Source organism: Chrysochloris asiatica, unplaced genomic scaffold (assembly GCF_000296735.1).
Source record: "Chrysochloris asiatica unplaced genomic scaffold, ChrAsi1.0 scaffold00005, whole genome shotgun sequence".
Lineage (NCBI taxonomy): Eukaryota > Metazoa > Chordata > Mammalia > Afrosoricida > Chrysochloridae > Chrysochloris > Chrysochloris asiatica.
The window spans coordinates 11,172,845-11,194,831 of record NW_006408523.1 but is presented as its reverse complement, the minus strand read 5'-3'; the positions used below and the strand labels follow the sequence as shown (position 1 = coordinate 11,194,831).

The following is a 21,987-nucleotide window of genomic DNA, read 5'->3' as shown; positions in this document are numbered from 1 at the left end:
ATGGAGCAGCTGGAGACTTTAGATCCAGAGAGGGAGAGCGACTGTGTGCTGAAGACCTGGGGGGTATGGGGGGAAGAATTGCATGGAGGGGATTGTAACCATGGCAATGAGAGACAATATACGATAGAATGAATGTAAAACTAATGTTCTCCCATGTAAACTATCACCTAATTCACAATAAAACATTAAAAAAAAAGTATTTGCAACGAATCAGTCATTGGTCTGGTAAAATTCTATCATGCAATCTCCAGCGTAGTTTCTATCATCAAGGCCATATTTTCCAACGACTAGTTCTTCCACTTTGTTCCCAACCTTAGCATTGCAATCACCAGTAATTATCAATACATCTTGATTATATGCTTGAGTAATTTCAGAGTGAACTAGTTGGTAGAATTCTTCAATTTCATCATCACTGGCTTTAGTAGTTGAATAAATTTGAATAATAGTTGTATTTTCTGGTCTTCCTTGTAGGCATATGGATATTATCTTATCACAGGCAGTGTTGTACTTCTTTTTGATGATGAATATGAGTCCAGTCTTATTTGTTATTCCTGGCATAGTAAACCATGTAATTGTCAGAAGCAAAATGGCAAATACCCTTTGAATCCAGCTCAGTAATGCGTAAGATATCAATGTTTATGTGTTCCATTTCATTTATGACAATTTCCAATTTTATTAGGTTCATACTTCGTGCATTTCATCTTCCGATTATCAATGGATGTTTACAGCTGTTTCTCTTCAAGTTGTGCTCCATCAACAAATGATGGTCCCGAACTCTTTTGAGGAGGCAGCTTTTCCCCATATTTTGAGTGCTTCCAACCTAAAGGGCACATCATCTGCCACTATATCTGACAGTATTATGGTATTCTTCATCATATTTCAGTAGTTAATATTCTGGTGTTATCTGACAGTGTCCACTGCTCTTCATAAGGTTTTCAGAAACTAAATATTTGGAAGTGTCTGTCTATCCTTCCTAGTGTCTTTTCCTGGAAGCTCAGCTGAAACCTGCCAACTTTATTAACCTTGCTGGTATTTAAAATACCTGTGGCATAGCTTTCAGAATCACAGTAACACGAGCCACCACAGTATGACAAACTGACAGACAAGTGGTGGTAGATTTTACTTTTGCTCAAAGTAAATGTTTCCACGCAATATGTGGACCAGGTGGAGAATAGTTTCGCTTATTTGCTTATCTTAAAGTATTTTATGTAAAATGATTGTAATAGAATTGTTTGATAGATGGAGAAGATAATGTTTCAGAGTCCTTTTGTGTTCTAATAATATTTAACATTGTATAGTAGAGTTAAGCTCTTAAATGTTATTACCTCAAATAGGAGTTAATTAACACAGGGTTTTATTTGTTTTAGAAATCAGTCGTGAACATGTTGGTATTAAAATATTTAGTATAAATGCCCTATACTTTAAATCTAACACTGTAATTTATGAACTTTGATCCAGGTAGTACTTAAGTTATAAAAGCATAGCTGAATGAAAACCAGTATTGGACTTTTATTATAAAGGTTTTAATCTGTAAATAAAATATAATGCTTTTTGTTCTTTTTAAAATTGATTTTAGAAAGTTAGTATGCAATAGTATTGCTTTAAATGTTGCCTTTATGTAAGTGAAAAAGTCTTATTAAATGTTTGAGTATTTTCCAATTACCTATTATTTTTTATCTCTGCATTCTCTATTTTGGGGAAAAGAGTGCCATTGTAAATCACCCACAGTACTCAGAATGATGCTGTATTAAGAAGTCAAATAGTTCTTTTTAAGAGTATATGTAAAGTTCCCCTTGTTTATTCGTATTTATCATTTCTCTCTTAAAAATAAGGTTTGTTTTGTAAAATAGGGAGCAAATGAATGGGAGTGTTATAATGACATAGCAACCAAAAACCAGACATTGAAACTGCAGAGGACTACCAGGCCAAATTAGCTGCCAATTATTGAAGAAGAGATTCCTGTATTAGTTGAGAGGTTAGGCTTATTTGAATTACTGTTTAATTCTTGTGTATTATTTAGGTTGTTTGAAACAGTTTTGGTTTTTTTTGTTGTAGGTGTTGTTTGTTTCAATAGCTTGTACACCATAATTTTTCCAGAAAGAAAGAAAAAAAAAACAACCTTAGAAATAGGTGGTAATGGAGGAGTGTATTTGAAACAGATTTGTCACACATCAGTTCTCATGCTGTAGAAATATTAAGTTTACTTATGTACTCTTACTCTTAATTGGAATTGGGGAGAGTGGTGATGTTAAGGAATGGCAGTCATTAATGATGTTTTAAAATCGACATTCATATTTTAGCTAAATTGAAAACTAAAACTGAACTTTTGTTGCTAAATGCCATTGAGTCGGTGCTGACTCATAGCAGCCATGTGTAGGGTGTATGGTGGGTGTGAACCACCAACCTTGTGATTATCAATCTTGTTTATCCTACAGCACTGCACCAGAACTCCTTTCAGTGAAGTCTGGGAGATTGTTTAAAAAAAAAAAAAAAAAGAAGGTTCAGAACTTTTTAAAACTGATTATAGCATTAGACTTAGAAGAAGTATTGAGTTTTCAACTTTTATCCTTTCAGCATGAAAGTAAGAGGGGATCTAAAAATATATGTGATTAAAAATTCCATTATCTTTCAATTCCGTTTTCCCGTGAAGCCCCCTTGTAGTACTCCTACTCCTCGCTAATCTGGATGGTGAAGTTCCAAAGATTAAGTTATTTTGTGAAAATCTGTGTTATGCAAAACTTGAGGGTGACCCAATCAGATCACAAAATGGAGGATGACTACATCATTGCGTGATTTCTAAATTACCTCTCCTTAACTATGAAACCACCGAGAATTTTGGCCCAACCAAGTTGAGAAATACCTTAATTATCGCAAGTGTTAATCTTGCCTTGTCCTTTGGCATTTGTTATCACTAGAGTACAAGGCAAGAGTAAGATATATATATCATTAATGTGCAGAACAGTTGCATAGTAGATTTTTTACCATTGCAATAAATACAAAATTGTCAAAAGCTAGATACTAAGTGAGTAAGTATATTCGTATTTTGATGCCATTGCAAATTGGCATTAATCTTGCCCTGTTTTCTTCAGAATGAGGGGAAATCCAAGTTTATTTTGAACCACCTGGAGGAAAGGATCTTAAAGTATCATAATCTAAAAACCAAGTATCTACAGTTAAAGAATAATGAGATTATTTCATTGTTCAGATTTTCTGGGTATAGTGTGTTTAGTTTTATGTTCTTAGGTTTCTAAATTGTATAAATGGAATTGCTACAATGCTTAGTAATTTGAATATATATTATACAAGTTGATTTTGATTTTAAGTACTATATTGAGAACTTTCTTTTGCAATAATTGAATAGAATTTTAATTCTCTACTCAATTATGTAAATTTTGTTTTCCAATGATCTTTGTAACTTGATGTTCAAGATAAAGTAGTTTTTATTTGGGTTGTCATCTTTGAGTATTAACACTGCATTTAAAGAATTGTCTTTAGATGAGTAACTTTAACCTCTTTAGACTTTACTTTCCATTACACATTTTGCAGGGCGTTTGTGAGGCCTAGAAAGGATTAGATAACAAATTTCCAGACTTTTGTTACAAGTTTTCAATGGATGAGGTAATCAGGCTACAACAACGTTACTTTCGCTGTTTTCCCACACTGCTTTAGATTCTGTGACTAGATTGTTAAGGCTTCCATTTTCTCACTCTATGTATTGCCTTTTCTGGGAGTATAAATTATAAAAGGAGAAAAGTAAACTGAAAACTAGAACACTTTCATGTTTATTTTAAAGATGTTCTTTTGCTAGTGAGAATTTTATGTAGGAATTTTTGTCAGTTTTGAATAAGTACAACTTAGGTTGATAATACATGATACTGTAACTGAGATTAACACATCATTTTACCAGCGATATAATATTTGATTTCACAAGTGTTTTTGACAAAGAGATATGATAGTGGCATCACTTAATAGTCATAATTTATAGTGCAATTCTGCTTCATTCATTATTCAGCAGGAGAAATACCTGACCTGGAGAAAAAAAAGAGACTGTGTTCTTACCTTGGGGTATGTTTGCTATATAAAACCTGTTTACCAACATATTAATTTGTTTAATATTCTTAGCTAGGGATTTTACATAGTATTTAGTAGAGTTCTTCTGTTAAGGTATGAAGTAAAATTTTTTGAAATTCACTGTGTGGCATTCCTAGATAATTTTGAGTAATGAGTAGACGCCATAGCCACAATTATTATGAAACAGATAATAATATTGATTTATCAAAACCTCTAAATTTTAGTGAAGACTAACGGTACTTCTAAGAATTATAGCTAAACCAGAAAATTATAAAAGGCATTATATTTGCAATTAATCGTGTATATTTTGGGTTCAGTCATTGGGTGAGATGTTAAGAAATACTGAAAATGGGCAAAATCTAGGAAAGATGGAATCTCTAAAAATGAAATTCCCTAGATTGATTGTTGGCTATCATGAAGTATACTTTACGTATTGTTAGGGACTGGTTAGTGCTGATGTTATTCTTAGGTTATGTCAAACTTGTTAACTAATTGCATAGTGAATGTTTTAAGACATGAACTGGGACTCTTTAAATTGAACCTATGTATTTTTAAAGCTCTTCAAATTTATATTAAACTGTTGAAAACCAAAAATACTTCAAACTAATATCTGTAAATTTCCTATTGTAAGAACTTCAGAATTGCTTTGGTCTTTTATTAAAATTGATTATTATGAGCTATTGTTTGAGCCTGGGAAATCATTTCATCAGTAAGACATATTCAGTTTTATATGATTATAGGAGAGTTTTACCCATGTATCATTATGACCCTCAAAATAAATTTTAAAAATTGAAGTATGTTTCCGTTTGGTCTACCTGTTCATTTTTATTGGTTGTTTCATCTTTGTAATGTTGGTCTTTGACTTTTGGTAAGTATAGAAAGGGGTGTTGTCAGTTGCTTCAATTTTTCAATTTTAGTTCTTGTGGATTTTACTTCATGTATACGATTTGTATTATTATTTTCTTTTTGCAGTCATTGGTTTACCTCATTTGGAAATACTTGCAAACATCTTTAAATCCTTGTATATGTTGAAACTTTTAAGCTCTCTAGTTGGAAGTGTTTGAAGCTTTCCTTTTTCATTCATTAAGGCTGCAAGATGTGACTGTTGTAAATCTCAAGGAACTCTGAAAGAACGAGTCCAGTGGCGTGGAGAAATGAAACATTTCTGTGATCAACATTGTTTATTACGTTTTTACTGTCAGCAAAATGAGCCCAACATGACAACTCAGAAAGGACCTGAAAACTTACACTATGGTATGTAATAATATTTTAGGTGGTAATTTGAAAGACTTCTACAGTAATATTTCTTCACTAGTTCAAAATCTAAAGCAATGATAATGAATAGCTGATTTTAGAGTTTGTTCAACAGCTGTCCATAGTTTCTCTGGGTAGAAATATCCATATGTTATTGAAAACTATAATTTTTACAGATAAATTGCTTTTTACTTTATCTAATATTAAGAAAACTATTTTAAATAAAATTATAAAATCAGACCTTTCATATGTCATTTTTATTTTTAAATGAAAACAATTTTTACCAAATTTGTTTGTGTTTTGAGTGGTTTGTGAGCAGCAGTAAAACCCTTTGGAAGCTATGACGTTTGTTTTTTAGAGTTAAATCTAACGATGTAGGCTTGTCCTTAGAGCAATGTATATTTTCTGAGGTGGTGAGACTAGAAAAGGGTTAATTCTACTTACTTAGGTTTGTATTCCAGAACTTTTGAAATCATTTTTTAAAATACTTGCTTTAATAATAAATTAAAAAATTTATTAAGTTCTTCAGGAAGCAATAACTTGTCTTTTTAAAAATTTGTTTTTGTGATTTTAGATCAGGGTTGTCAGACGTCTCGAACCAAAATGACAGTAAGTATTATTTCAGTGAAATATTAACTATTGATTTTCATGAATTGCACTGTAAGTTTTGTTGTTGTTAAGTACTGCCAAGTGGGTTCTAACTCAGAGCAGCCCTGAATAAGGTTTCCAAGGAGTAGCTGGGGGTTTGAACTGCTGACCTTGTGATTAGTAGTCCAGTGCTTATTCTACAGCACCACACCAAGACTGTATAAGTTGTGGGGGTAAAAAATTATTATGGCACTTTAATCTAGCAATAATGATGACATTAAAAAAATGTTTTTCTGCTGAAATGATAGAAAGTGTTCAGCTAAACTATCTGATATTAATACCAGGTACTTTCTCACATACTTAGAAATATATAGGTGAATTAGTACATCCTACACACTGACCTACTAACCTCAAGATCAGATGCTCCTCAGAACCCCTATCCAGGGTCACTGAGTCAGAGCCGACTCGACAGCAGCTTGCTTAAGGAGAGACAGATATAGCTAATGTAAATAAATAGTTATTGCTTGATTTGATTTGCATATAACATGTATGATGAAGACAGTAGCCATTATTGGCTATCTGCCAGCAGGTTAAGGTCAGAAAAGGTGGCTGCATCTAGTCTAGGAGGATGGGAGTAAGCATACTTAAGTAGAAAATCCCCAGGTAGACAAAGATAAAAAGGAGTAATAATACCTTACAGATATTTTATGATGATCAGAGCAGAGTGGGTCTGTGATGCAATAATGGGAAATAAGATTGAAGGGACAGACCAGGCCCAGTTTTAATGGCTTTTATACTTAGTTGCAAACATAAATATGTCTCTTACAAATATATATATATTTGTATTATTGGGCCCTGGTATGGTTCTATAGAATAAGCATTGGATAACTACATGGTCATCTGTTCAAAACCCAACAGTTGTTGTAAAACCTTATGCAGGGTTGCTGAGTCTAACCAACTCCACATACACAACAATAACAGCAATTGCATTAGCTTTAATGCAATTGGATATTTGTATTATCACAAGGTTAGATATTTATATCACTCATTTATTACTATAAATATTGTGAACATATTTGTATATTAAGATTTTCACAAGTATTTCAAATAAGTTTTTCAGAATATACTGTCAGAAGAAGCATGATGGTTGAATTAAAAAAAAACAAAACACCTTTGTTTTCTTAATTAAATAGGCTTCATAAAGCAAATTAAAGAGTTCTAATAGCATAGTGGGCACTGTGGACTAATACTCCAGACTACAAAGCTGTTTGAACTGCAAGGTCGGTGGTTCAAACTCACCAGCTGCTCCTTGGAAACCCATCTATGTTGTGGATAGGATTTATGACTTCTTAAATTTGAGAAAAATTTACACAGCGTGCCCTCCCTTTCTGAAATTCAGTCTGTTTTTACTTTTTGTGTGTGTGTATGTGGTAATAATACATCAAATTGTGCTTCTATGTTAGCATTAAAAGACTTGGTGTTTCTGAGTGGCCATTTTAAGAGAAGTAACACTTCTGTCACACCTTGAAAAGCAATGAGGCACCACTTACCCTCTCTATGATTAGTCTTAATTGCAACTGTTAGAAACTTGGTATTTCTAGCTTCCTTTTCCAAGAGAAGCTGCTCAGGAGACATTTGTGCACATACTCTGATACGTTTCCAAATCTAGATGAGGACAGATCAATGAGTCTTATCTCTGGCTGCACATTAGAATCACTTTGGGAGCACACAGAAATCTGAATTTTCTGAGATTGGGACCCAGACATAGATTGGTAGGTTTTGGAAACTTCCTAGGGTTGTTCTGATATGTAACAGAAGAGTTGAGTATCACTGTTTTAGATAAAGAGTGAATGTTGCTCATTTATTCAGCATAAATTTTTTCATGTTAATAGGTAAATAGTATCCTAGAGAAAAGTAATCTGTAGTTTTTTTCTTTGACTTGCACCTGCTTCCCCACCACAAATTCTCTCCTCCTTATTGAAATTTATTTTAAATAATTCAGAAATAGTTTACTGATTTATTCCATATTAACACCAAGTACTTGCATGCATGCTGGTATGGCACTGCGAGATAATGCGCTGAAACTCTCCAGCTACTCTTTGTATACCCTCTACATGGTCGCTAAGGATCAGAACTGACTCCACGACACAACAACAACAAGCAACAAGCATAAGCATTTCTTAGTTTGTTAACTTACTGCATTCCTAAGACAACACCCCAAACTTGTTTTAAAGATGTGAACTCTGTCCATGGCTTAAATAAACCCCCTTATACCAGTGCAATACTTCGGACATGTTGTCAGGAGGGACCACTCGCTGGAGAAGGCTATCATGTTTGGTTGTTAGTTGTTGTTGTTGTTGTTAGATGCCATCGAGTCGATCGTGACCCTGTGTAGGATATCCTAGGAGCAGCTGGTGAGTTTGAACCGCCAACCTTGCAGTTCAAATGGCTTTGCTGTCTGGCGCATTAACCCACAGCCCCATACCAGGACTTTAGTCTTATAAAATCCTCTTCCATCTTTTCCTTGTAAGCTTTGGAGTCTTTTATTACCTACTCATGAACTTCAGCGAGTGTTTTGCTGTATGATTTTTGACAAGTTATTTCATATTCTTCATGTGAGCTTATCTGTAAAATGGGGATGAAAATATATCTACCTCAGGATTATCACATGCTGTTTTGTTTTGTGTGCCATGGTCGAGTCGGTTCTGACTCATAGCAACCATGTGTAGGGTTTCTGAGGACCTTTCAGAAGCTTATTCTACAGAACCACACCAGGGATTTTACATAATAAACACTAAATAAGTGGTAGGTATTGTGTTCCTTTTTTGTCCATAGACTCCTTTAGTATTGCAAGTCCAGGCTGGAATGTTTATTCAGGTTCTTTCAGCTGAGCATGTTCTTCCCTTTTGTTTTTCTAATTCTAGGTCTTTGCACATTTCATTGTAATATTTGACTTTGTCTTCTCAAGCTAACCTTTGAAACTTTGTATTCAGCTCTTTTACCTTCTCATTTCTTCCATTTGCTTTAGCATCTCTATGCTGGACAGCAAGTTTCAGAGTGTCTTCTGACATTCACTTTGGTCCTTTTCCCTGTTTCTTGTGTTAATGACCTTTTGCTTTCTTCCTTTATGATATTCTTGATGTCATCCCAGGACTCTTCTGGTCTTTGGTCTCTAGTATCTAATGCATCAAATCTTTTCTTCAGATGATCTCTAAATTTAGGTGGGATATGTTCAAAGTCATATTTTGGGCCTCGTGGCCTTGCAAATAATCAGCAAGTTGTGGTTTTGCCCTTATCTTCTTAACCCTGGGTTCATTTTCCATGTTTAGCATAAAAAGGTATGTTGTTGTTAAGTACTGTCAAGTTAGCTCCAACCCATAGCGACACTCTGTAGGGTTTCCAAGGAGTGACTATTGAGCTTGAACCACCAACCTTGCTGTTCGAAACCAACTTTGCAGTCCAGCACATTAACCCACAGCACCACTCCAGGACTCCATAAGTAGATACAGATCTTGCCTATCAAGAAGTTGTTGTGGTTATGTGCCGTGGAGTCAGTTCCGACTCAGCGACCCTGTACAAGGTTTCCAAGGCTGTAAATCTTTATGGGAGCAGAAAGCCTCATCTTTCTGCCATGAAACAAGTGGTAGTTTCGAACTGCTGACCTTAAGGTTCGCAGCCTGATTTGTAACCACTATGCTACTACGCAAGTAGGATAAGTAAAAGTATTGTAAAACAAAAGGAGGGATATCAAGTGTAGTTTTTTACCCGCTGGCATGTTTTGACATGAGATGATACTTGATGAATGTTAGATAGTGAAATATTGGATAATCTGATACACAAATGGTTTTGGATTCCTTATTCCAAAGTGGGGGTGATATTTTCTAGTTCAGAACAAGGTTATCCAGTGCTTAGTACATAGCAGATTCAGTAAATGTTTACAAAATTACTTTCACCATTTCACAAATGATAAAATTGAGGCACACAAAATAGAGTGTGAGTTGCCCATTGTCACACAGTGGGGGTTTTACAGCCCATTTTCCTGGGTCCTTGTTCTGGACTCTGCCTTCCTGTTACAGTTGATTATGCATCTTCACAATTCTGATGAATCTGGAGTAAGGTCTCTGTGGTATCAGCTGCCTATAGTATTTGTAACTAATGAGCTATTTATTAAAAATACTTTTAAAGCTTTTTTTTGTATAAAACTTTTAAGCAATAAATGCTTTATTCAAGTATCACTATTCTGTACCTACTTTTCCTATATCAGTAGGTAGCATGGATATCACTTTATCAATATTAAATCCTTTATGGACACATCTTCAGTTTATCCCAAAATTTATTAATTTTCAGTTAATAAATATTACTACAGTAAACATTATAGATTATCTGAGAGATGTTTTTAAAAGGACATCTGTTGGGTCACAGGGAATACACAATTTAAAACTTCATAATATTTTTAGTTAATTTGGAAAATGCTTTTGATAAGTTTTATTACCTTTTCAAATTTAGTAGCAGAGCCATTGGGTGGATTTGAACAGCCAACCATTCTCTTAGCAGCCAATTATTAATAGTTGCACCATAAGGAACCACTGTTTTCTCTTGGGGATAAAGGCCTGGCAATCTGCATCCATAAAATTTGAAGACTTCAGAACATTATACATAGGGAGCTGCAACTCTGTCATGTGGGTGTCTGTCTCTGAAGTAAAAGGCACCTGGATGGCACCTAACAGTAACAACAGTTTGTTTATCCAGAAGGGGGAGCGCTAGAGTATCAGGTTGTCTTAATTCCAAATACATTTCAAAGATCTTAGTTATTTCTGTAGTCAAGGTTGATAACTTTGACTTTGCACTGAAAAATGAGAATTCTTTTTCCATATCGTTCTAAAAATATACTGTTGTTATACTTTGAGGTTCTGGCATGGCACTTTAGGATAAAGCATTGGTTCAAATCCACCAGCTTCTCCTTGAAAACACTGTACAGGGTCACTATGAGTTAGAAATGACTCGATGTCACTTAACAACAACAACAATATTCTTTAACTTTAGGACAAATAATTACTGATGTTTTACCAGTATTTACGCACCCTGGTGAAATAGTGGATTACATGTTGGACTCTTAACTGCAAGATCAACAGCTGGAGCCCAGCAGTTACTCCGAGAGAGAAGGATGAGACTTTCTGCTCCTGTAAAGATTAACAGTCTTGGAAACTGTACACAGGATTGCTGTGAGTTGGAACTGACTCCATGGCACACAACCACCACCACTAGTGGTTTATACTGTTTAAGACTAGGACAAATGTAGTTAGTAATGGAATAATTGAGTTAAACTCTTTCACATTTTTATGTGTGCAGTTCAGAACTTGTTGTGTGCCTTCAAGTTGACTCTTACTCATAGTCGCCCTGTGAAGAGTTTCCTAGAGCAGCTGATGGGTTTGAACTGCCGACCTTGTGATTACCAGTTCAGTGCTTATCTTAAAGGACTTAGAAACCATATACGCATTAGTCCTAAAAAATAATGAAAGTTATAAAGGTAAATTCAATGTTTTTTCTTTGCTTCTCTGTAGGGTTCAGCTCCACCCCCTTCTCCAACACCCAACAAAGAGATGAAGAATAAAGCAGTTCTTTGCAAACCTTTAACAATGACAAAAGCAACTTACTGTAAACCTCACATGCAGACCAAATCTTGTCAGACAGGTAACTTAGGAAAATTTAACGTGTGTCTTACTGTATACTTGTATTTCACTTAAGTATCTACTTTTCTCAAGCAGACTGCAAAATAGATTTGTATGGCCAATTTATTATTTTCTGTTGATTTTCCATAAACAGTACTTTAAGAATATAGCATACCATTTAAAATCATATTTAAGATATGACGATTTTCTGATAAAAGCTTTTGTGTATAAAGTTATATGAAAGGTGAAGAAATACTGTATCAGATATTTCCTTGAGCCTAAGTCCTCTGAAGAAATAATGTTGTCACTGAGAAAACCATCTCTTTAAATGTGGTCAGTAAAAATAATTGTTTCCTTCTTGTCAAAATAAGATGCAATAATTTAAATGTGTATTTACATCAAATTTACAAATGTTAGCCATATTCTAATTGTTTGATTAAAGTTTTTGGGGAGTGGTGAGCGGATTGTGATGAGGTATCTGGAACTATATAATGTTTTTAAAGATGTTTTAGAGTAGCTAATCTGTTGGTTTGTTTTATTTGGAAGTTACCTAATCTTATGAAAACTGTGATTTTACTTTAAATGGAGGCATATTTATGTTGCTGTTTTACCAAATTACTTTAACATTGAGCAATTACATGTAAGTGCCAGTTAACATTGTTCCCTAACTTTGTTGTTTGTAGATGATCATTGGAAGACAGAGTATGTCCCAGTGCCTATTCCTGTGCCTGTGTATATTCCAGTGCCTATGCACATGTATACTCAGAATATTCTTGTTCCCACTACACTTCCTGTTCCTGTAAGTAAGATGTTGAAATTTTTTTCATTTGAGATTTATCAGGTACAAGTAAATAATTTTACTGCAGTCACTATAGCTTAGTGAAGTGAATCCAGTAAACAGAGAGTAGAGACTTCCTCAGGTTTTGTTGAATTTCTGTTGGTTTGTCTTGTGTTTTATTAGGTTCACTGTTGAGATAGAAGTTTAGTAGCTATCTGCCTTATGCTTGTTGTATTTCATTTTTGAGTGAATTTTAGAAAAGAAATGTGTGAAACCATAGATTTAGAATTGAAACATAGACTAAAGTTTCCTATACGATATGCTAGTATGTCATTCTAAATCTCATGTAGTACTTAAGACAGTATAGCATGGCCATGGTTGTGCTCTGGGGAATAAAATGTCTCAAACACTCTTTTTGTAATTTTTTTATTTAGAAGAGTATCTTCTAAGGATTAGTTAACATTAAAAGTAAATACTTTCCTTACTTAGGTACCAGTTCCTGTTTTTCTGCCTGCCCCATTGGAGAACAGTGAGAAGATCCCTGTAACAATTGAGGAGATAAAAAGCAAAGCTTCTTCAGATCCTCTTGATACAGAGTTGCTTGCAATGACAGATATAATGACTGAAGATGAGGGAAAACCAGAAACTACTAACATCAACAGTAAGCTATACTTTATTCCCTTGTGAATAAGTCATATATTGGGCTTTTATAAGTGTGAATTGTTACTCTGTTCTCCAGGACATACCATTGTACCTAACATAGGAGTTGGGGAAATATAGCAACATAAATGTATTTTATATTAAAAGATCCACCCTATATTTAGCCATGCATCTTTTTCTTGCAATCCAAATTTCAAGCAATAATTTGTATAGTCTCAAAGCTTTCATTGTAACAGGATTTGACTTAAGAAATCAACTTGAAATTCTTGTTAGGGGAATAGCAAGATATAAAACTAGTTACCGGCTTTGATAATAATTCCAAATTCTTTATTTTGTAATAATTACTCTCCAATTTTGGTTGTTTGCTTATATTAATAAAATAATATGCATTACCTAAATATTTGAATGCTTATCCTATGGTGTCACATAATGCTGTATTTCAGCCATGAGCTCCCTAATTTCCTTTACGCTGTTGTTGTTAAGAGCTGTACAGTTGATTCTGACTCATAGTGACCGTGAATAGAGTTTTCAAGAAGTGACTGAGTTTGAACCCACTGACCTTGCAGTTAATAGTCAAGTACTTATTGTACAGCACCACTCTCTACTTTTGTTGTTGTTGAGTGCTGTTGAGTCGATTCCTACCCAATAGTGAACTCTTTGTAGGGTTTTTGAGGAATAGCTAGTGAGTTTGAACTGCTGATCCAGTGCTGGTCCTACAAATCACTACAAGTTCCTGTGTATATAGTAATTCATGCTATTTGTGGAAAACTGTGTTAATAAGTTGTGAAATCAGTTAAATGGTTTAGGACCAGTACTTTTTATGTTTTTATTTAAAATTAAATGTTTAAACATTTTTTATTTTTCCTTTTTTTTTTTTAAGTTTAAGAGGTTTGTTTGTGATTGTCTTTCTGTCTCCCACAACCTTTCTGTAGTGTGTCCATCCAATCCTGTTGACATCAAATCCATTTGGGCTCACATTAGCGACCCTGTGTTGTTGTTGTTAGGTGTCGTCAAGCTGTTTCCAACTTAAGACAACCCTGTTTCCGAGACTATAAATTTTTGCTGATGCAAAAATCCTCATCTTTCTCCCATGGAGCAGATAGCAGGCTTGAACCCCTGATCTTGTGGTTCGTAGTTCTCTACTTATCCTACAAAGCCATGGTATTCCCTTGGGATCCTATAAAATTGCCTCACAGGCTTTCCAAGGCTGTAAGTCTTTACAGAAGCAGAATGTCATATCTTTCTTCCACCGAGTTGCTGATGGGTTAAAACTGCTGACCTTCATTTAACAACCGAATGCATTATCCACTGTGCCACCAAGGCTACCCCTGTACTATCTGTTGTTGCTGTTAGTGCATTGGAGTCAGTTCTCATAGTTGACCCTCTATGAGGGTTCCTGAGGAGTAGCTGGTGGCTTTGAACTACCAACCTTGCAATTAGTAATCCAGTGCTTATCCTACTGGATAAATTATCTTCTTAATATGGATAATAGTAAATAAGTTTAAAAAAACTGATAATACATAAGAAGGCATTTGTATTGAATTGAATTTTATTGAATGATAGTTTCAAATTTCAAAAAGACTGTTGTAAATTGCAATTATCCAACCTCATTACATTAATGAGTTTATTTATGGGACAAATTATTATTAGAAATATTCTATGCACCAGAGTTGTTTTATAATCAAACTTTGTTTTTATATTTAGAAAAGAGCCCATCAAAATGGAAAGGATTACATTTTCTGGTATATTCATAATTACACAGTTTTCATTAAAAAAATCTTTAGTAGTTTATGAGCTTCTATATAGTCCTGCTGTGGTGCTGTGGGCTAATGCATCAGACTGCAAAGTCATTTGAACTGCAAAGTCAGTGGTTCAAGCTCACCAGCTGCTCCTTGGAAACCCTATACAGGGTTGCTATGGGTCGGAATCGACTCAGTGGCACTTAACAATAACAACATGTTTCTTTTGGACCCCTGATGTGGAGTTGCAGGATATGCACTGGATTGTGAATTATGTCATCAGTTCAAACCCATCTGCTGCTCCTCTGAAATCCAGTGTTGTTATTAAGTGCCATTGAGTAGGTTCTGACTCATAGTGACCCTGTATAGGGTTTCCCAGGAGCAGCTAGTGAGTTTGAACACCAACCTTGCAGTTCACACCGACTTTGAGGTTGAGTGCTTATCCTATGGTGCCACACCAGAACTCCCAGAAACCCTATACAGGGTTGCTATGAGTTGAAACTGATTCTGTGGCATTTAACAGCAACAACATAATGTATTTTATAACATGTTAATGGATATAGGTATAGTTCTTATCATGCATGTACAATTAAATGATTCTTGTCTGCCAGATTAAAGAAGGATTCTATTGGAGTTTTCCATTTTGATTTCTAATAATATGGCTCATTTACAGGTGTAATTACTGAAACAGATATCATCGGTTCAGAGATCATGAAGAACTCTGACCCAGAGACACAATCCAACATGCCTGATGTACCATATGAACCAGATTTGGATATTGAAATAGATTTTCCAAGAGGTACTGAAAATAAAACATTGTTTTTTGTTTTCAATATGAAATATGGTTGTATAATTATTTATGGAGTCGTAAGTGTACTTAATATTGTGCTATTGCCTATGTTCTTATTTTAGTTTCTTATTTAGTTAAAAAAAACAAACCTCTTAGCTTTCTGAAAAGAGGTACATAAGGATCTAATGTCTTAGATCCTTAAACCTAAGACTTAATAATCTTAATAATCTAAGACTTAATGTAAGACTTAATAATGTCTTAGACTCTTAAAGCCGTTCTGAAGTTTTAAATTGTAATATATTTTATTATAATCTAATTTACTATAGAATGTTTTGAAGGCACAGGAAAGAACTAAGAGTTTCTGTGTTCTTCCCCCCTCACCAACCCAATAATTCTAAAATGAAAGAGAAAACTTTTTTATGATTTAAAAAATTAAAAAAAAATTTTTTTTTCTTAGTCTTGTGAACAAATTGAATAGACTATTTAGATCTTTACATTGAATTTCAGTTTTTGCTGATACCACATCCATGAACATTTTGTGTTGGTATTCATCATACCTTTTTTGTTATTTTTGTTGAAAATATACTCAAGAAAACATCACCAATTTAACAATTTCTGTATGGAGTCCTGGTGTGGCACCGTAGGATAAAGCACACAACCTGAAGGTTGGTTTGAACTGCAAGGTCAACTAGGAAAAAGCTGCCTTGTATGTATCATATGAAGAAAAAGGTGGCTTCAGGGTTTGAGGAAGACTCATTAACAATCTGCAATATGCAGATGATATAACCTTGCTTGGACTTCTGGTGTGGAACTGTAGGATTAGCATTGGACTGCAAACTACAAGGTCAGCAATGCAAACCCACCAGCTCTTTCTTGGAAACCCTATACAAGTCTCTGTGAATTGGAACCGACTCAACAGCATTTAACAACAACAAGAAACTCGCTTTCTGAAAGTGGTAAGGACTTAAAATACTTAATTGATGAAGATCATAGAACACAGTATGGTTGCACTTCAATGTAAAGAAAACAAAAACATTCCCCTCAATAGACCAGTAAATAACAATAAATGGAGAAAAATTGAAATTGTCAAAGACTTCATTTTGGTCAGATCAACTATCAACACTCTTGGAAGCAGCAGTCAAGAAATCAAATGACGTATTGCATTAGGCAAATCTGCTGCACAAGACCTCTTAAAAGTGTTGAAGAGCAAAGATGTCCGTTTGAGGACTAAGTTGCACCCCACTGAAGTCATGGTATTTTCAGTAACCTCAGGGTCATCGGATCAAGCTCACCAGCCTCTCCTCAGAAGCCCTGTACAGGGTCGCTATGGGTGGAAGCCAACTTGACAGCACTTAACAACAACAATATATGCATATGAAAGTTGTACAGTAAATAAAGAAGACTGTAAATGAATTGATGTATTTGAGTTACGTTGTTAGAGGAGATTATTAAAAGTACCATTGACCACAAAATGAACAAATCTGTGTTGAAAGAAGTACAGCCAAAGTGTTTCCTAGAAGACAGGATGGCAAGACTTCATTTAGTCCCCATAGAAGGCCATCCTGCTTGGTAAAATGGAAGGTCATTGAAAAAGATGAAGGACCCCCTCCAACGAGATGGATTGACACAGTGACAATAGCAGTTGCCTCAAGCATAGCAAGGATTTGGGAGGATGGTGCAGGACTGGGCAGTGTTTTGTTCTATTGTGCGTAAGGTTGCTATGAGTCGGTACCAACTCAGCAACACCTAACAACAACAAAATACAGTATTTTCCCTTTTGTGATTAACTTACTTTGTTCATCATAAGGTGTTCAGGGCTTATCCTTATTATGGTGTGCATCAGGACATAATTTCTCTTTATGACTAATATTTCATTGTGTATATCAAATTTTATTTATTCATTCATCTATTGATGAATATTTTCTTTCCACCTTTGACTTTTGTGAAAAGTGCTGCAATGAATGTTAGCAGCACTGGTTAATGAAGGAACCCTGGTGGTACAATGGGTTGATTAAGCATAGGGCTGCTAATTGAAAGACTGTCAATTTGAATCCACCAGATACTCTGCAGGAGAAAGACCAAGCTCTCTTCTTTCATAAAAGTTGACAGCCTTGGAAACCTGTGAAGCAGGATTTACTAGATGAAAATCGGTTATTAATGTTGAACATTTTTTCATGTGCTTATTGACCATTTGAATTTTCTAATGTTTGCAATATCTGTTCAGTTCTTTAGACATTTTTTTTTTTTAAATTAGGTTGTTTGTCTTTTTGTTGCTCAATTATACACAATGTTTTTGATTTTTTATGAGTTAGCATAGTTTATCCAATCTTATAGACCATGTTGAGTACAGCAAATTTTCACACCCCTCCCCAGCACAGGCTATCTCTATACACTGTTATTTACATTCTGTGGTTAGTTCTTTGTTCACTACACTTATGTAGATAAGCCAGTTCTATTACAATTGAAAAAACAAAACAATACTCTGATTTGATTTTTAGCGGCTGAGGAGCTTGATATGGAAAATGAGTTTTTACTACCACCTGTATTTGGAGAAGAATATGAAGAACAACCCAGACCTCGATCTAAAAAAAAGGTACAAAATTTAATATTATTCTTGCATGTACTTAATATATATGTTTAGGCTTCTTTTTTTATTAAGGACATACTGCTATTCTGGTGTTTGCTCAAAATGTTGTGAGATAATAGTTTTGATCATTTATTCTGTGAGGTTGCGGTAATATATGCCAAAACTTAGAAAGATCATCCTGGCCAGTTTATTGAGTCCGGTAGACAAATTCTTAATGTATGAGGGCCTTCGGAAAGTTCATAGGAAAATTCCATTGTCTTTTCATTACATTATTCTACAAAGTATGAATTCCTCTTGTATTAGCAGGTGTAATTGGTTTAATATTTTATCAGTGCCCTTTTCTGTTTCTAATTTTCAACCTCAAGTATGAAAAGAAACCTTAATATGGCTTTCACAAATTTCACAGACGTCCCCAAAAGAAATCAAACTAAAAATATGGTGAGCACATGCAATAGAATGAATTTTGCCTCTATCTCACAATGTATGCAAAATTAACTAATAATGGATCATAGACTTTAAAGAGAGCTAAAACTATAAAATTGAGAAGAAAACGTAGGCATAAATCTTCGTGGTCTTAGTTTAGGTATGGTTTCTTAAAACACCAAAAGCACAAGGAACAAAAATATATAAATTGGACTATCTCACAGTTTAAAATATATATATATATATATATAATGTTTTGCACCTGGTGTGGTGCTGTGGGCTAATGCGTCAGACTGCAAAGTCATTTGAACTGCAAGGTCGGTGGTTCAAGCTCACCAGCTGCTCCTTGGAAACCCTACACAGGGTCACTGTGAGTCGGAATCGACTCGATGGCACTTTAGAACAACAAAATATATGTATGTATGTGTATACACACACATACATACTGTTAACAATACATGAGGAAAGTCAAAAGGGAGATTAATCATTCCCTGTAAGGTAGAGTCATCAAAAAATTACTTAATTTCTCCCTTTTATTTGGGTAAGCCAGAAAGTCTTGCTACAAAATCATAGAGCCATTGTTTAAGCAAAAATACCAAATATGAAGCTCTGTCTAGGTCTTATACACTTACGAAGGTGGTGTTTCTCCAAAGAATTCTGCACTTTTCTATTTATATCATGTCAAAACAGTAGTTTGGGCATACTCGAGGGACTCAAATCTTGTTCCTTTCAGATGTTCTTTTTGTTACAGGAACAAAAAGAATTTTGAAGGGGTGAGATCAGGGCTATAGGGTGGATGGGATAAGGTTTCACAATGAATTTCTCCTAATGTAGCCCTTGACTACCCTAAAAAAAAGCAGGTGCATTGTCATGATGGAAGAAAAACAATAACAAAATTTCTTGACCTTTTTGTCACCAATACAGTGTTCTGTCTTGTTTTTGGTTGTTTTTTTGTTTTTGTTTTTTTTTTTTAATTTTTAAAAATTACTTTATAATGAGACTCGATGATTGTCCTGTGTCATTTGAGAAAATCTTTCAATTTTGCCCTTTTGGGATACCAAAAATCAAAATCCTTCTGGGTTGACCTCTTCTTCTTAAATAAACTGGCCTAGCACATCCCCTCAGAAGCCACTGGTTATTTTGGAAGATACTTTAATGACACTAAGACAGGAGTTGTACAATGAAAACTTGTCGGCAGCCAGCTATCCACTGATTGCAGAGACTTGTTTAAACACATATTGTTTGAAATAAACCAGTGCATGTATGAACTAGAACCCTAGTAACAATTTTTTTTAAACTTATCCTCCTTAGTATTTGAAGTTCTGGTGTGGTACTGTGGGTTAATGAGTTTGATTGCAAAATCGGTTTGAAACACAAGGTCGGTGATTCATCTTCATCAGCTGCTCCTTGGAAACCTTATAAAGGGTCCGTGTGGGTCAGAACTGACTTGACGATACTTAACAACATTAATTTTTAGAATAATTTAATTTGGGTGGTTAATATGTTGACATCTGTATCTTCTCATCAGATATAACTGTCACAGCAGAATGCAGTATGTTTTTGTTGTATAAAATGGTGTATTGTTCAAATATACCATTCCTATAGTTGCATTTTAAGAAACGTAACTAACTACTGTCAGATTCAAGAATACCAACCAATTCCAAGCAGGTATAATATAAATGTATTTCTGTTCAATTTCTGTTTGTTGACAGATGGCTTTCACAGAGGAATGAAATATAATGTAGGCTTTTTAAAATTAAAAATATATATATATATATTTTACAAGGGTGCTTTATTAACAGGGCACAAAGAGAAAAGCTACATCGGGATACCAGTCTCATGATGATAGTTCTGACAATTCGGAATGCAGCTTTCCTTTCAAGTACACATACGGTGTCAATGCTTGGAAACACTGGGTCAAAACTAGGCAGCTTGATGAAGATCTTTTGGTATTAGATGAGCTAAAATCTTGTAAGTATTTGGATATAGTTTCCCATGTGTCCTGTTGTCCTATGTAAAATAAAGATTTAGTCTATTAACCTTTAATTTAAAAAATATAAATATTACTGGAAGGTAGTTTAAATTGATTCTAAGAATGCATTTTATTTAAAATTTTTTACATGCAATAATTAGTCTCAGAAAGTTTCCTTGTCATAAGTAAGGATAGAAAATAATAATTACTGATTTTATATTTGTTAGCTAAATCAGTGAAGTTAAAAGAGGATCTACTTTCTCATACCACGGCTGAACTTAACTATGGCTTAGCCCACTTTGTCAATGAAATCCGGAGGCCAAATGGAGAGAATTATGCACCTGACAGCATCTATTATCTTTGCCTTGGAATACAGGAGGTTTGTAACTTGATTGCTGTGTTAGATAAAATTTTAATAATTAATGAGTAATCTGAGTGGCACAAATGGGTGGTTGACAACTAGCATATTGGGTGGTGGTTGGAACGGGAGGTACTTTGACAGACCTGATGATCTGCTTCCATAGGTCATAGCCTTGAAAACCTGATTGAGCAGTTCTACTTTGCAATCATGGAGGTAAACATGAATCAGAAGTGACACCGTGACAACAATATGAAAAGTGTTGTGTTAGTTACTAGAGAAAAAAATTGTGCTACAAGTATATTAAGGATATTGCTTATGGAATATAGTGATTTGTTGGTTTATTAAAGGCAATGAGAAATTTAATTTGAAAATGAGATATTATAAAGCATTTTCTGAGTTGTTTTATATAGAGAGGTATTTCTGCTGTAATAGAATTTCCATGTTCCTGAAAACCTTCTAGTTCTCCAAAATTGTTATTGAAACAAAAACAACAAAAATTATGGGAAAAATAGGGCATGTATTTTTTTTGTAACTGGCTTAATAAACTTGTATATTTATTGTAGAATGTATACTATAGTCTGTAGTATTAAAAAGTGGGTGGATTAGTAGAAGGAGCTATAAAGGATATGTCTTCTGAGTTGTAGAAATGGATTTTAATGGTGGTAGTGTGCTGTTGAGTTGGTTCTGCCTCATGGAGAACCTTGTATAAAGTTTCTGAGGCTGTACATTTTTACAGGCGCAGAAAGCCTCATCATGTTCCTGTGGAACAGCTGGTGAATTCGAACTGCTGACCTTGTGGTTAATAGCCCTACTTGTAAACCACTACACTACCAGGGCTCCCTAAAAATAAGGGTTCTTGTAGTAAAGTGCTGCTGAGTCAGTTCCAGTTCATAGCGAATCTGTATAGGGTTTCCAAGGATCAGTTGTTAAATTGAACCACTGATCTTATGGTAGCAGTCCAGTGCTTAACATACCAGGACTATAGAACAAGAGTGACGGTGGTGGTGGTTATGTGCCACAGAGTCGGTTCTGACTCATTAGCAACTCAGAATAGGGTTTCTGAGACTATAAATCTTTATGGGAGCAGAAAGCCTC

General features: G+C 34.7%; 1 protein-coding gene across 1 annotated transcript in view; it reads left to right on the top strand.

Annotated features, from left to right (window-relative positions):
* ZMYM2 (zinc finger, MYM-type 2) overlaps positions 1-21,987 on the top strand; it is a 145,112-nt gene that overhangs the window by 98,938 nt on the left and 24,187 nt on the right. Inside the window, exons 12-20 of the mRNA XM_006831970.1 lie at positions 5,160-5,325; positions 5,900-5,934; positions 11,475-11,604; positions 12,266-12,381; positions 12,850-13,021; positions 15,433-15,558; positions 18,048-18,142; positions 20,362-20,530; positions 20,759-20,910. Of these exons, the coding sequence (XP_006832033.1) occupies positions 5,160-5,325; positions 5,900-5,934; positions 11,475-11,604; positions 12,266-12,381; positions 12,850-13,021; positions 15,433-15,558; positions 18,048-18,142; positions 20,362-20,530; positions 20,759-20,910 (1,161 nt within the window). The remainder of the gene's footprint in view (positions 1-5,159; positions 5,326-5,899; positions 5,935-11,474; positions 11,605-12,265; positions 12,382-12,849; positions 13,022-15,432; positions 15,559-18,047; positions 18,143-20,361; positions 20,531-20,758; positions 20,911-21,987) is intronic.